This window comes from Podarcis bocagei, assembly GCF_964188305.1.
Source record: "Podarcis bocagei genome assembly, chromosome: 3".
Taxonomy (NCBI): Eukaryota; Metazoa; Chordata; class Lepidosauria; order Squamata; family Lacertidae; genus Podarcis; species Podarcis bocagei.
The window spans coordinates 107,279,854-107,296,434 of record NC_138127.1 but is presented as its reverse complement, the minus strand read 5'-3'; the positions used below and the strand labels follow the sequence as shown (position 1 = coordinate 107,296,434).

Sequence of the window (16,581 nt, the reverse complement as noted above, 5' to 3'; positions counted from 1 at the left end):
TCAGTGTCCGGGCTGAAGGATGCGGGTGGAGACACTCCTTCAGGTATACAGGACCGAGGCTGTTTAGGGCTTTGAAGGTCAGCACCAACACTTTGAATTGTGCTCGGAAACGGACTGGGAGCCAATGCAGATCTCTCAGGACTGGTGTTATGTGGTCCCGGCGGCCACTCCCAGTCACCGGTCTTGCTGCCGCATTCTGGATTAATTGCAGTTTCCGGGTCACCTTCAAATGTAGCCCCACGTAGAGCGCATTGCAGTAGTCCAAGCAGGAGATAACTAGAGCATGCACCACTCTGGAAACTATTTGTTTCTCTCATCTGCCACCACTGTTGTTGTTGTTGGCATCCGTCTGTCTCGAGAGAAAAGCGCCTCCGGGGGTGGCATTAGCAGTACTGAAGGCAGTGTGTATGGAGGTCCTGGAATGCCCAGATAATAAAACCCCCTTCTTGGCCTTGCTGACGTGGTCCAAAGGAAAGGAAAGCAAGACGTTGGGCACCAGCTTGGCTGCAGGAGTTGCCGGAAGGAGGCGTGCAAGGTGTAAGGCAAGGCTCAAAAGTTCAGGGCCATCATGAAGATGGGGTAGGAGAAGAACTGGGGGAAGGCATCCTCACATGCAGGGCCATCTTAACCATGGTGCCATGGTGCAAAGATCCCTCCAGCGCGCCCCACCCCTCGTTTCCCAGAGTTGTCGACTTTCCCCCAAGCCTCTGCGGGGATCACTCTCCTCCCGCGGGGGCTTGGGGAGGAAGCTGCACGTCTGCCAGCCATATAGTTGGTGGGGCGCAGCTTCCATCCTAAGCCTCTCCAGGGATCGCTCTGAAGTGAAGGACATGAGGCAGGAGTTGATAATGTAGGTGAGCTGCGCACAGGTGATCTGCAAGCAAGCTGCCGGCCAGCTCTGTGGAGCCTCCTTTTATTGGCACAAATATGCAAACCCTGTCAAACAGCTCTTACATACACTGCAAATTCAGTGTGACTAACAGAAGAAATAAAAAAAATTCCTTCCAGTAGCACCTTAAAGACCAACTAAGTTAGTTCTTGGTATGAGCTTTCGTGTGCATGCACACGAAAGCTCATACCAAGAACTAACTTAGTTGGTCTTTACGGTGCTACTGGAAGGAATTTTTTTTTATTTTGACTATGGCAGACCAACACGGCTACCTATCTGTAACTATAACAGAAGAAAGTACTTAATTAGTAAAGGAAAATGCACACATGCAACATACAAAAATACAAAATGTACAATGTGCAAAAATTTGTACAATGTACAAAAATATTTGCACTGTCCCACAAATCAAAGTATGTTGTACACATTTTTACTACTGTGTCCTACTACATTTAATCTTAATTTCTTATATCAATCAATCAATCAATCAATCAATCTTTATTACGGCCCAGAGACCCAACAAATCATTACAAAGCAATGCACAATTCAGACAGCCTACCTCCAGGTTAAACAAGCATTTTGTTCAGACTTAAAGATAGGGATCATTGGTTCTTGCAACCACCGATAAAAACTTTGCCACTGCTAATGTTCTAGCGTTTGTCCAGTCTTCCAATAGGAACCTGACATAGTGAGCCTCTGATTTTCCCGGGAAAGGTACCAACAAGGGTAATATCAGTTCAGTCCTGGCTTGCTCATATTTCGCACAGTGCCGCAAAATATGTTTTATAGAATCGATGTCTTGAGCACACGAGCAAAAGTCTGTCCTGGTAGGGAACTCCTCTCAACCTTACCATCCAACACTGCAGAAGGAAAGACGTTTAGTCTGGCTTTGGAGAATAACCTTCGATAATTTGGTACTGTCAGGTTTTTAATGTAAGGTGTTAACTTAAAGACATGCCCATATTGTACTCCTACTGCCAGTGGACTACAGACTGCGTGTGATCGAGATCGCAAGTCACTATGTGTGTTATCCCATAATCTTTGCTTTAACGTCTTTAGGGTGCCTTCATAACCCAGGTAATGAAGTTGGGGGGTGACAGACCAGTAGAGATGGCTTTTCTAGCCATGGTTTTCTGCCATTTGCTGACAAACTCCTCATTGGTTAGGTGTTGGTACAAACCCTTCCCTAGATATAATTTCTTATATCTTTCTTAACAGGAAGCAGTCCTCCTCCCCATCATTCCACTTTGGTTCTTTCATCTCTCCCCTTCCCCAATTGCAACTAGCAATAAAAGGACAAAAATGAGTGCTGAATTTGGAGGTTTGAGATTTGAAGGCACCATTAAAAGCTCCTGTGCCTTTCCCCCTGTCATTCTCCAATGGTTTTAATATATCTCCATGTCCTTCCTACTTCTCCCTCCCCATTATTCCTGTTGTGCGATGAACAGATGTTTCCACTGTGCTTTCCCCCCAAAGACTCCCAAGATTTATTTTTGTTGTGTCATTCTAATAGCCCCTATAGGTCCTCAGTAGACCTTCATCTCTGTTTCGCAGAGCAATTTCCCCGAAGTCGGAGTAGTAATTATCCAGATTTACATTCACGTATAAGTAAGATACAAACATTGACTAACATATAGTAAAAAAAATCCACACCAGCAAATTCCTCATGCATAATGTGGACTGTAATGAACAGCAGAACATCATGGTGCTAGTGTCTAGATGTTTATGTGTTGTATTGTATTGTATTGTATTGTTGTGTTGTGTGTGTAGAAACCTATTTTGCAGGAGAGACCAGGGCTTTTTTCTCTCCTGGAATACAGTGGTACCTTGGGTTACATACGCTTCAGGTTACATACGCTTCAGGTTACACCCTCCGCTAACCTAGAAATAGTGCTTCAGGTTAAGAACTTTGCTTCAGGATAAGAACATCACCTTGCCAACAAAGATCCGCATTGTAAAAGCTATGGTACTCCCAGTAGTGATGTATGGAAGTGAGAGCTGGACCATAAAGAAGGCTGATCGCCGAAGAATTGAGGAGACTCTTGAGAGTCCCATGGACTGCAAGAAGATCAAACCTCTCCATTCTGAAGGAAATCGGCCCTGAGTGCTCACTGGAAGGACAGATCCTGAAGCTGAGGCTCCAAGACTTTGGCCACCTCATGAGAAGAAAAGACTCCCTGGAGAAGACCCTGATGTTGGGAAAGATGGAGGGCACAAGGAGAAGGGGACGACAGAGGACAAGATGGTTGGACAGTGTTCTCGAAGCTACCAGCATGAGTTTGACCAAACTGCGGGAGGCAGTGGAAGACAGGAGTTCCTGGCGTGCTCTGGTCCATGGGGTCACGAAGAGTCGGACACGACTAAACGACTAAACAAGAACAGAAATCGGGCTCTGGCAGCGCAGCGGAGCAGGAGGCCCCATTAGCTAAAGTGGTGCTTCAGGTTAAGAACAGTTTCAGGTTAAGAACGGACCTCCAGAACGAATTAAGTTCTTAACCAGAGGTACCACTGTACATGGTGTCTTGCTCCCCATTAATGAGTGAAGGCGCTGAGGGAGGGAAACAATCTGAATCTCCCTATAAGATGGTGTGGCCCGGCGTCTTGTCACGTGATTTTGGTTTCAAGATGGTGGTGCCGGGGTCTGGTTGGTGACTGAGGCGGTGAGTTGTGGCACTTTTTTGTAGGAAAAAAAAACCACTGGTGGAGACCATAGCTCTATGGTAAAGGACCTAGTTCGCATGCAGAACTTTCTGCCCCCATGGCTCTAGTTAAAAGGGTCAGGTGACGTGACCTGCCAAGACAGTGCAGCGCTACTGTCAGTCAGTACAGGGTTGGATGGGCAAATAATATGGTTTACAGCTGCTTCCTGAATTCTGGTGCTGGAGGAGACTCTTGAGAGTCCCATGGACTGCAAGAAGATCAAACCTCTCCATTCTGAAGGAAATCAGCCCTAAGTACTCACTGGAAAGACAGATCCTGAAGCTGAGGCTCCAATACTTTGGCCACCTCATGAGAAGAAAAGACTCCCTGGAAAAGACCCTGATGTTGGGAAAGATGGAGGGCACAAGGAGAAGGGGACGACAGAGGACGAGATGGTGGGACAGTGATCTTGAAGCTACCAGCATGAGTTTGACCAAACTGCGGGAGGCAGTGGAAGACAGGATTGCCTTGTGTGCTCTGGTCCAGGGGGTCACGAAGAGGCGGACACGACTAAACGACTAAACAACAACAACAACAACATCAGCTGTTTCCTGTGTTGATGGATGTCCCAATTTGATCCGGACAGGTCAGGTCTGCCCTAAAAGTTTAGAAATTTTGAAGGTCTAGCATTGTCCATTAGTATGTATTTGAGTACACAACAATATCTGCAATTTTATTGCTGCTCTTATCCTGGGAAGGGAAGTTACTGTCATGGCTCCTCCTAGGGTGATTTTGAAAATATTATGGCCTTAGTGCTAACATAGTTTATCATTATTAGGTTTTGCAGGAGCCCTTTACCTGCTTCTTGCCATACAGTACTCCTGGAAGTTATGCCTATGTCCCAAAAATATTAGAGGGGATGCAAATCATCGTTTAATTGTGTTCATAAACCTTGGCCATCTTTATTTATTGGTTGAGCTTCTGTAGGCAGCATTTAATAAAAACCCTTTTGGTTGTTCCGTAACAAGCATTCTCTCATTTATCTGGACTTCTAGGATATGTCTGTAACCTACTGTTTCTAAGAGTACGCTCTGTGATTGCTTTAGAAGTCCAGGTCTGCTTTATTTCACTGGGGAAACCCAGCCAGATAGGCAGGATATAAATAATAATAATAATATTATTATTATTATTATTATTATTATTATTATTATTATTATTGAAATCTAAAGGATGCTGCCTCTGGAAAGGATCCTTTACCCCTTTGTTCTTATCTAGGAATAGGTATCTCTTTACCCCTGTTTCCTCCGGTATGCTTGAAACTGGTATGCTTGACGCCAGTGTGGTGTAGTGGTTAGGAGCGGTGGACTCGTAATCTGGTGAACTGGGTTCGCTTCCCCACTCCTCCACATGCAGCTGCTGGGTGACCTTGGGCTAGTCCCACTTCTCTGAAGTCTCTCAGCTCCACTCACCTCACAGAGTGTTTGTTGTGGGGGAGGAAGGGAAAGGAGATTGTGAGCCGCTTTGAGACCCCATAGGGTAGTGATAAAGCGGAATATCAAATCCACACTCTTCAAATCCAAACTACTGCTGTGTTTTCCAGGGGTAGTTTTAATGCGAAACTACTATAGGTAAGGGATGCAGGTGGCGCCGTGGGTTAAACCACAGAGCCTAGGACTTGCCGATCAGAAGGTCCGCGGTTTGAATCCCCGCGACGGGGTGAGCTCCCATTGCTCGGTCCCTGCTTCTGCCAACCTAGCAGTTCGAAAGCATGTCAAAGTGCAAGTAGATAAATAGGTACCGTTCTGGCAGGAAGGTAAACGGTATTTCTGTGCACTGCTCTGGTTCGCCAGAAGCGGCTTAGTCATGCTGGCCACAGGACCCAATAGCTGTACGCCGGCTCCCTCGGCCTATAAAGCGAGATGAGCACCGCAACTCCAGAGTCGGCCACGACTGGACCTAATGGTCAGCGGTCCCTTTACCTTTACCTAACATAGGCTAAGGGTGAACTTGCTTCTGGTAGTGGTAAACCAAGTATTCAATGTTTCATTTTGTGTAGGGGTAATGTTGGTTTCTGGTATTTGACCTTTGAGTATTGTGCTGCTGTTCTATGTTTTATTGGACTGCTTTATAGAATACAGTGGTACCTCTGGTTGTGAACGGGATCCGTTCCGGAGGCCCGTTCGCAACCTGAAAGGAACGCAACCCGCGTCTGTGCATGTGCGGGTCGCAATTTGCTGCTTCTGCGCATGCACGTGATGTCATTTTGTGTGTCGGCGCATGCGCGAGCGGCAAAACCCGGAAGTAACCCTTTCTGGTACTTCTGGGTCGCTGCGGGACGCAACCTGAAAATGCTCAACCTGAAGCAAACATAACATGAGGTATGACAGTACTGTTACTTGTTTGCCTCACCGTATATTATTGTTCTCTGCTTTATGAGAAATTATCTCATGTATAAAGGGTATAAATTTACTGAATATATATAAAATAAATAAGCAAACTCCTGTTCTAAGGTTTAGCTGCTTTTGTTGAGATCCCTGCATTGCAGGGAGTTGGACTAGATGACCGTTGGGATCCCTTCCAACTCTACGATTCTCTGATTCTGTGGTCTTCTGGACTGAAGTTATTTGAAATTTCATTCACAGAATGCTGAGTATCAGCGTTCTTGGCAACAGAAGAGCGGTTCATATCCTGGGTTTGAACTTAACCATAAAACAGATATAATCCCCAATTAATAATTTGAGAGTTATTGAGATAACCAAATCCACTGGGTAGATTATGCAGTAATTCCATTACAGGAATAATTTGTAATTAATCATGCCTTTCCCCCCTTGCACTGTACATAGTTTTAATTGAGAACTGCTATTACCAGGCGTAAAATGGCAACTGCTTGGTTCACATGGAAACGACTAGCAGCCCAGGGTTAGAACTTACATACCAGAACCCAAGCGTTTATGCAAGTGTGTGCATGAAATAATATTGCAGTTCCTCTATGCATTGTATTAGCATAGTTGTTTAGATCTGGCATCCCAAATGCCCGAGCCACTGCCATTTTTATCTCTGTTTACATCCCTGTTTCCCTTCTCAGTCTTTTCTGCAGCCCAATAAAGTAGCTCATGTCAGGTGACATATAGAGAGTGAGAAACCCTATGGAGCTGGTCTTCCAGCACAGCTAATATAACGGCCCTACCAGTGTTAGAAATTAAGATATGAAAGCTAGGAATTAAATGGTACCTTAAACCTAGGTCAGGGTGCTGCAATGGAGCGTCTAGGCACACTTTTTAAATAACAAGAATACAAAGCTGAAAATGAATGAACTGCAGCTAAAATATTATACTCATTTTTCACATGGTCTAGTCCTCCTCCCCACATTCTTATGATAGTATGATAATATCCTTCTCCAGTCTTCAGTGAGGGGCTGGAAGTGGGGAGGCAGGGAAAGATCCTCCTTTTCTTCCACCAGTAGCAGTTTTAATCTGAAACCTTAGGCTCAGTACAGCACCCAGAGCTCAGAAACTGCTTGCATTATTGAAATTCCCTGTCGCAAAACACGCCTGGAACAATGGGAGTTTCGAACCCTGGGCCCTACCACTGAGCTCTTTGTCTGCTGCAGCCTTTATGAATTTATTACCACTTGGGTGCTAGTCAGGCTGCATTGAATGTTCCTGAATTTTGACATTCACGTTAAAATTGTCAAGTTTGGCGAAGGCAAGCAAATTGCCAAAGAATTACCGTATTTTTCCGTGTATAAGACTAGTTCCCCCCCCCAAAATGTCAAAATTTTAGGGGTATCCTATACATGGATACATCTCCCCCCATTTTCTTAAATGAGAGTTCCCAAAAATAGGGGGCGTCTTATACATGAGGGCGTCTTATAGACGGAAAAATACGGTACTTACCTTGCCAAGCCCTTCCGCTGATTCAGTACTCTTTGGTTATCTGACTGTGGCTTCCTCTCAGCACTTCTTTGCCTGTTGCTGCCCTCATTTGCCCTCTGGCTGTGAATTCGTTTGCAGGCACCATTGGTGCCACAATTTAACGACACACACTGTTGGGTATCACTACATCAGAGCAATGCAATGCCATGAATAAAATTGCATGCATTGCCAGAGCCAACTTCTGGTTAACAGCAGTGAGAGCAAAGAACTTGAGGACGGTGAGAGCAAGTAAGAAAATGGAAATTGGCAACAGCCATGGAGAAAAAAGTGTCAAAGCAGCACAACTTTTGTTTGCAACGGATATCAAACCCACCTCCTGAAAATGGGATGTGACTTTTCACACAAATGAAAGAGAGCATAAAACTTGATAAGCTACTTGTAGTGATCAGGTGGGATTGCTATGAGGAATTATAACAAATATAGAGTAAGCCACCTGTGTCAGCAATGAAAGCATTGTGTTGACTGGGTTTAAACTATTTTGATATGATTCTTGATCCCTGTTCCATTTCTGCATCCCTGTTCCATTTCTCTTTCTTCACAAGTCACGTACCCACTTAGACAGGCAGGCGTCCTGGGTCATCAAAGACAGTGGGCAGTTTCTTTGCTGTAGCTTTCCTGATATGTTAATCTTAGGATGTTAATCTTAGGGCCAGGAAACAGGTTTCACATAAAGGTGATAATGATTGCTGTCCTACTGGCCATCATGTGTATTGATTTTTTATGACCTCCAGGGTTGCTGAATGCACTCTTTTGTAGTTTTCATTCATTTACCCCCAAAATATGCATGCTTAACTAGTGTTTGTAGTTTAACTTTGTCCCCACGTGGGGTTTGTTGAAATGCTCAGAAGAAATCTGATTGTACACTTTGTAAAAAGCTCTTTTGTGAATAAAACGACCTGGGCCAGGGGCTGGAGAGAGAGATTATTATACGCACCCTTCCCAGAGTCTTGCTGATTCAAGCCTTTGGGTGTATTCTTATTAATCAGAGTTCAATCCTTTACTTTGAGAACGCCTCACTACATAAGCCTAGCCTTCCTCACGCCATGAACTGTGGAACAAAACAGAGGTTCTGGCTTAGTTTTCTTTGTGGTCCAACATCATGGCTGCTACAGTGAAACGTGCGCCAGCTGGCCTTTCTGGGATCGCCTTGCAAGGCCTCTGCTTAAGGAATCCATCGCAATGCACTGCAAATGCTCCTCTCAAACCACCTGAAAAAGTGATGTGGTAAAATTGCGAGCAAATTAGAAACCCCTATCCTATCCACATATTTATATTTCCATTTTAATTTGTTGGCGAGGCAGATGCCCATTCTTTTGCGGTGGCCTTTTGTGATTAATACTTTGGCTTCTTCTTCTTTTTCGTTTCGTTGAAGGGAGGACTGGCCATACCGAGGCTGTGCGCGTGGTATTCCAGCCAGAAACCATCAGCTTTGAGAAACTGCTCAAGGTCTTCTGGGAGAATCATGACCCGACACAAGGTAGAGTGATGAGCGAGCCAGTATTTAATTATCTTACTAATTACAGCTGGGATAATTAGTGTTCGAGCTGCTAGGAAGAGATGAACCTTGAAATCACACCGCAGCTTGAGAGTATGACTGCCGGCATTTATTGATGGGGTGGGGAAGAATGAGGAGCAGGAAGCGCGCAAGGCAGCCTTCCTCCCCCCCAAAACCCCCCACAGATGCCTGCCTGCGAAAATTCCCACAGAGAGAGAGGAGAGAACAGAACAGAGAACAAGACAATAGACATTCCTTTCACCTTTGATTATTACAGTTTCTTCCTTAATGCGATCTTTTGTCTTTCAAATTAAAGGCCTCTTCGCAGTTGATGATTTCACTCAGGCACAGAGCTTTATCCTCTGTGAATTTGGTGCGGTTTTTTCATCTTTCCAGAATTACAGGTATCTCTTACGATTAGAGAAAAATGAGCGAGAGGTTGCGGGGCTTGCTGATCGTAGACCATTAGCAGCAGTGCGTTAGACAATTGTCTTAGCCAGATACTCTGGTTTGATAGCTCCTCTCTGGGAAGTTTTTTATTTTTTTTTTATAAAGATTTTTTATTGCGTTTCTTTTCATAGATTAACAAGTTTGTTTACATGGCAACATACAAGAAACATTTTTTATATATATATATATGAAGAAAAATAAAAAAAAGAAGAAAAAATGTTATGAAACTTTCCTTAACATCTTTCAGCAATTCACTTTTGGACCTCCTCACATCCTCTCAGCATTGCATTCATTGTTCTAACCAGTTCAGCAATTTGTTATCTTGTTTCCCATCTTATTATACCTTTAAATGTATTATGTTACCAATTTCAAAAATTTGTAATTTAATTTTGACACTCTTAATAAACATAATAGTTTGTTTCAAATATTTCTCGTTTTTTTCCATCAATGCATACTTTATCATTTGCTTAAAATAAATTGCGGAAACATAACATTTCTTAATCGTGCGCTATCTTAACATTCAAACAACTTATAATGTTTTTGCAAATAGTCCTTAAATTTTTTCCAGTCCTCCTCCATTGTTTCTTCGCTCAGATCTCGGATTCTGCCAGTCATTTCCGCCAACTCCATGTAGTCCATCAACTGCGTCTGCCAGTCCTCCAGTGTGGGTAGATCTGATGTTTTCCAGAACTTAGCGATGAGAATCCTAGCTGCTGTGGTTGCATACATAAACAAGGTTCTGTCCTTCTTTGGCACCTTCCGGTCCACCATGCCCAGGAGAAAGGCCTCTGGTTTCTTAGAGAAGGTATATCTAAATACCTTTTTCAGCTCATTATGTATCATTTCCCAAAAGGCCTTTACTTTCGGGCAGGTCCACCAGAGGTGAAAGAATGTCCCTTCTGCCTCCTTACACTTCCAACACTTATTATCAGAAAGATGATATATTTTAGCCAACTTGACTGGGGTCATGTACCACCGGTATACCATTTTCATAATGTTCTCTTTCAAGGCACTACATGCCGTGAATTTCATACCGGTGTTCCATAACCTTTCCCAGTCCTCAGACATAATGTTGTGTCCTACATCCTGTGCCCATTTTATCATAGCAGATTTAACTGTCTCATCCTGTGTGTTCCATTTAAGCAGCAAGTCATACATCCTCGAAAGTACCTTGGTCTTTGGTTCTAGTAACTCCGTCTCCAGTTTCGATTTCTCCAACTGGAAACCCACTTTTTTATCTATTTTGAATACCTCTTGAATTTGAGCATAATGCAACCAATCTCGCACCTTACCTTTTAGTTTGTCCTGGCTTTGGAGCTTCCAATTATCTCCAACTCTTTCAATCAATTCCCAATATTTTGGCCAGTAGGCCTCCATATTGGGCCTTTTTTTAGAAATCTTGGCTTCCACAGGTGATAACCACCTCGGGGTCTTACTTTCTAATAAGTCCTTGTATTTCATCCAGACGGCAAAAATTGATTTTCTGACAATATGGTTTTTAAACAATTTGTGAATCTTCGCCTTGTCATACCACAAATATGCATGCCAACCATACACATTATCAAACCCTTCCAGATCTAGGACATCGGTGTTTTCCAACAGAAACCAATCCTTCAACCAGCAGAAGGCTGCAGCTTCATAATACAACCTTAAATCCGGCAGGGCAAACCCCCCTCTATCTTTTGCGTCAGTTAGTATTTTAAATTTTATTCGGGGCTTTTTGCCCTGCCAGACAAACTTAGAGATATCCTTCTGCCATTTTCCAAAACATTCCATTCTGTCCACGACCTGAAGGGTTTGAAATAAGAATAACATTTTTGGCAAAACACACATCTTTATAGCTGCGATTCGGCCTGACAAGGTAAGTTTCAATCTTGACCAAATATCCAAGTCTTTTTTAATTTCCAACCAACATTTTTCATAGTTATCTTTAAAAAGATTTAAATTTTTAGTGGACAAGGATACTCCCAGGTATTTCACTTTTTTAACCACACTTAACTCTGTCTCTTTCTGGTACCCCTCTGTCTCTGTAGGTGTCAGATTTTTAACCAAAACCTTAGTTTTTTGTTTGTTTAACTTAAATCCCGCCACCCGACCAAACTCCAGGATAAGTTCCAAAACTCTTTTTGTGCTAGATTCTGGCTCCTGTAATGTCAAGACTAAGTCATCTGCGAAAGCTTTCAGTTTGTATTGTTTCGCTCCGACCACTATACCTTGCACCAACTGGTCCTCCCTAATCATATTCAGCAATACCTCCAGAACAGAAATGAATAGCAGAGGAGATAGAGGGCACCCCTGTCGTGTCCCTTTTTCAATTTGAAGTTCCTCCGATACCACATTGTTCACTATCAGTTTAGCTTTTTGTTCTGAGTAAATTGCTTCTAATCCATTTTCAAACCCCCGTCCCACTCCCATCCCTTTCAAGTTCTTCTTCATAAACATCCAAGAAATGTTGTCAAATGCTTTCTCCGCATCAATAAAAATTAAGGCAGCCCTTGTGTTTCTAATTCGCAACAACTCCAATATATCAATAATGTTCCTGGTGTTGTCAGACATATGTCTACCAGGGAGAAAGCCTGCTTGGTCCTTGTGAATTACTTCATTTAGTACATTTTTAAGTCTATTTGCTAAAATGTCTGCAAATATTTTGTAATCCACATTCAGGAGTGAGATGGGACGGTAGTTCTTAAGCTGAGTCTTTTCCCTTTCTGACTTGGGAATCAATGTGATAAATGCTTCTTTCCACGTTTCCGGTGCCTTTCTCCCCTCCATGATCTGGTTGCAAACCTCCAACAACGGTTGTATCAAGAAATCCTTCAAAGTTTTATAATATTTGGAGGTAAGTCCGTCCGGGCCTGGAGATTTGCCCAGCTGCATGTTTTGGATGGCACCTTCAATTTCCTGTTGAGTTATTTTGCTGTTAAGAATTGATCTTTTATCTTGACTTATTTTAGGTAGTCCATTTGTTTCCAAAAATTGGTCCATTTCCGATTCTTTCTGAGGCCCCTGTGCGTAAAGCTCTTTGAAATATCTGTGGAAGCACTTTCTTATTTCTTCTGGTTTCTGAACTATTTTTCCTTGAATCTCCAAATTTGTAACCGTATTTAACTTTTGTCTTTTTTTCAACTGCCAAGCCAGCAACTTTCCACATTTATTTGCTGATTCAAACGATCTCTGCTTCATTTGTTTGATTTTCCACTCAATCTCTTGATTGATCAGTTTCGAATATTGTGCTTGATGAAATTTGATCTCTCTTAGCACCTCTTTAGACTTCGGTTTGATTCTCAGCTTTTTCTCTCCTTCACTTATTTTCTCTAAAATTTTTTCTTTTTTTCCATTCCAATATTTTCTTTTTATCGAATTCTGTTGAATCAGAAACCCTCTCATTACAGCTTTACTTGCATCCCAGATTGTTCTTTTCTCCACCGTAGTGTTCAAGTTTATTTCAAAGTAGTCCTTTAGTGTTTTTTGGGCCTTCTTCACAATCTCTTGATCTCTTAACAAGGTGTCATTCATTCTCCATCTGAAGGATCCAGTTGGGAAAAATCTCAGTTCCATTTTTATGGCATTATGGTCGGAGCAGGTTTTTGGGCAGATTTCCACTTTTCTCGTTTTCGGAGCCAGCCCTCTAGATATCCAAATTTGGTCGATTCGTGTCCATGACAAGTGGGCCTCAGAAAAGAAGGTTCCTTCTTTACCCAAGGGGTTCCTTGTCCTCCAAATGTCAATCAAGTCCATATTGTCTGTCATTTCAAAGAAAGTTTTTGGAAAACAAAACCCCTAGATGGGTCTCACCAGTGGAGGCCAAGGCAGTGAAGAAACTCAATATGGAGGTCGGATGGCCGAAGTATTGGGAAATTTTGGAACATGATGGAGATAAGTTGAAATTGCAAAGCTATGAGAAACTGAAGTATAAGGTACAAAACTGGTTTCAGTATCATCAAATAGTGGAATTTTTCAAACAGGACAGGAAAATTGGTTTCCAGATGGAAAAATCAAAATTAGAAACTGAATTGTTAGAACCCAATACTAAGAATCTATCCAGAATGTATAATTTGTTGCTGAAATGGAATACACAGGAGGAAACAGTCAAATCAGCCATGATCAAATGGGCACAGGATGTTGGTCATAACATCATGTCAGATGACTGGGAATGGTTATGGAACACCGGTATCAAATTTACGGCATGCAATGCTCTAAAGGAAAACATTATGAAAATGGTATACAGGTGGTACATGACCCCAGTCAAGCTGGCAAAAATTTATCACTTGCCTGATAATAAATGTTGGAAATGCAAAGAGACTGAAGGTACCTTCTACCACCTTTGGTGGACATGCCCGAAGATTAAGGTTTTCTGGGAAATGATCTATAATGAAATGAAAAAAGTACTTAAATGTACTTTTTCTAAAAAAACAGAGGCCTTTCTCCTGGGCATGGTCGGCCAACTGGTGTCAAAGAAGGATCGAACTTTCTTTATGTATGCTACAACAGCAGCTAGAATCCTTATCGCAAAGTATTGGAAGACACAAGATTTACCCACTCTGGAAGAATGGCAGATGAAGGTGATGGACTATATGACATTGGCTGAAATGACAGGCAGAATCCGTGACCAACGAAAAGAGACGGTGGAAGAAGAATGGAGAAAATTCAAAAGTTATCTTAAGGACTACTATAAACTTAATGAATGTTAAAGTGTTGTGGTTCCTGGAAACAAAGGGATACAGTGATATAAGATCAGAATATAGAGAGGACTAAGACGAAAGTGGTTGGAAAGTAATAATTGGGAGCTGCTATAAAACTTTGGGCATTGGGATGCAGAAAGGGGAGGTATGGGGAAGTCCCAGAAAAGAGGTGTATGAAAATATGATATGAATTTATACGTGTATGTTTGTTTTTTAAGTGTTTGTCTGTCTTTAAAAATTCTGAAAAACCAATAAAAATTTTATAAAAAAAAAAAAAATCAAAGAAAGTTTTAGGGAGTCTGCCGTCTGTTGTTAAGTTTTGATTTTGGGATTTGTCCATATTTGTAGACACCACCCCATTCATATCTCCCATCACAATAATATTAGCATAGTCCAAATAGTCCATCATTGTCTCATGCAGCTTCTTGTAGAATTCTGATTTTCCATCATTTGGCGCGTAAATTCCTAATATCAAAATCTTTTCCCCTTGTGTTTGGATTTCAATCGCGAGAATTCTTCCATGATCATCTTTAAATAAAAATTTTGGCGACAGGTTCTCCTTTGCATAAATTACAACACCTCTTTTTTTAACTTTGTCTGATGAGATAAATTCTTGGCCAAGTCTTTTATTGATTAATACTTTCCTGTGGAGCCTAGTCACATGTGTTTCTTGCAAACATATTACATCCAATTGTTCTTTTTTTAGGATATGAAATATCCTTCTCCTTTTTTCCGGAGAATTCCCGCCATTTATGTTCCAACTAAGTAGCTGCAGAGACATCCTGTTCTATTTAAGATGTTCTTAAGATGGGGTGTCTTCCTTTCTCTCTGGGAAGTTTTTTACAGGCTGAAAGCAGTACAGTGGTACCTCTGGTTGCGAACAGGATCTGTTCCGGAGGTGAAACCCAGAAGTAACCTGTTCCGTTACTTCTGGGTTACTGCAGGATGCAGCTTGGAAATGCACAACCTAAAGCAAACGTAACATGAGGTATGACTGTATAGTCATACCTCTGGTTGAAGTAGCTTTGGGATAAGTATTTTCGGGTTGTGCGCTGTGGCGACCCAGAAGTAACAGAGCACGTTACTTCCCGGTTTCGCCGCTTGTGCATGCGCAGACGGTCAAAATGACGTCACACGGAGGCGCGGAAGCGGCAAATCGCGACATGCGCAGACGCACGGACGCGGGTTGTGTTTGCTTCTGGATGCGAACGGGGTTCCGGAACAGATCCTGTTCACATCCAGAGGTACCACTGTACATGCCTGGAGGAAGAGAAATAAGGAAAGGGGGCAGTTTCTGCCCAGGGATTGCTGACTGATAACTTGCTCTAAAATGCTGCTCCCAACACGAGTCCCTCCATTCCAGATTTGTGACCTTGGAGGTGATGGCACCTCACAAAAGCAAAGGGAGAGGTGGGTGGATCCTTGGCGTCTTCCACCCATTCCCCCCCCCATAAGAGCTCAGTGACACCCGCTTTTTATACAGACTCTTGCCGGATTAGACCAAAGTTTCACCTAGATTGGTGTCCTGTTTCCGACTGTCTTCACCCTGCTTTTCACCACTTTCTGGCATTCAGAGGAGGCAGATGTTATCCTCCAGTTTGCACCTCGCTGAGAGCAGAGGGGCCTGAGAGCCAGAGGCATAGTGTGGGGGTGCCGTGGCCCTGAGTGCAATTTTGAGAGGGGGCACAAGCAGGAACCCCCACAGCAGGCTCCTTCATCGGAGCCTGGCTTTGTGCCAGACCTTGGCTGCGGTGCTTGTGCCTGGCGAAGCTTCGCCCCCAGGTCAGGTAAGTGGGCGGCAGCCCTGCCACCCACCCTCCTTGGCCATGGCACACCTCGCACCCGGTGGCAGGAGCTCTTATGACCCGGCAGCGGAGGGCAGCCCTCCTTGGCTGCCGCAAGGTGTGCCGGGCTGCAGCAACTCCTCCCGCCTTCGCTGGCGGGTTGGGCCGCGGAAAGCAGGAGAAGAATGGGCAGCAGCCTCCCCGCCCCTCTCTTACTCTGAACTGTGGTGCATGGAAGGGTGCCCTCAGGGACACGGCCTGTGCGCCCGCCCTGGGCAGCGTGGGCATACGCTCCACCGCTGCTGAGAGCAGCTCCTTCTTGCCGTTCCTCCCGCCCCAAAGCATTCAGAATCCAGCAGCAGGGAAGGTGTGGTATGTAGGTTGGAGCAGCCTTCTACACCTTGCTGAAAACAATGAAATACCGTGAAAATCCGAGAAGTAATCGACTAGAAATATTATCTTGTGGAAATCAACTACAGTGGTACCTTGGGTTAAGTACTTAATTTGTTCCGGAAGTCAGTTCTTAACCTGAAACTGTTCTTAACCTGAAGCACCACTTTAGCTAATGGGGCCTCCTGCTGCTGCCGTGCCGCCATAGCACGATTTCTGTTCTTATCCTAAAGCAAAGTTCTTAACCTGAAGCACTATTTCTGGGTTAGCAGAAGAAGTGTGCATGCACACGAAAGCTCATACCAAGAACTAACTTAGT

At 43.4% G+C, this 16,581-nt stretch overlaps 1 protein-coding gene and 1 long non-coding RNA gene across 5 annotated transcripts in view; both read left to right on the top strand.

Moving 5' to 3' along the window:
* LOC308584266 overlaps nt 1-16,581 on the top strand; it is a 480,133-nt gene that overhangs the window by 335,877 nt on the left and 127,675 nt on the right. The window lies entirely within an intron of this gene.
* Nucleotides 1-16,581, top strand: part of MSRA (methionine sulfoxide reductase A) — a 231,565-nt gene that overhangs the window by 127,390 nt on the left and 87,594 nt on the right. For all 4 annotated transcript variants that reach the window (XM_081188826.1, XM_081188828.1, XM_081188827.1 and 1 more), the window contains one exon: nt 8,834-8,938. In XM_081188826.1, coding sequence (XP_081044952.1) covers nt 8,834-8,938 — 105 coding nt within the window. The remainder of the gene's footprint in view (nt 1-8,833; nt 8,939-16,581) is intronic.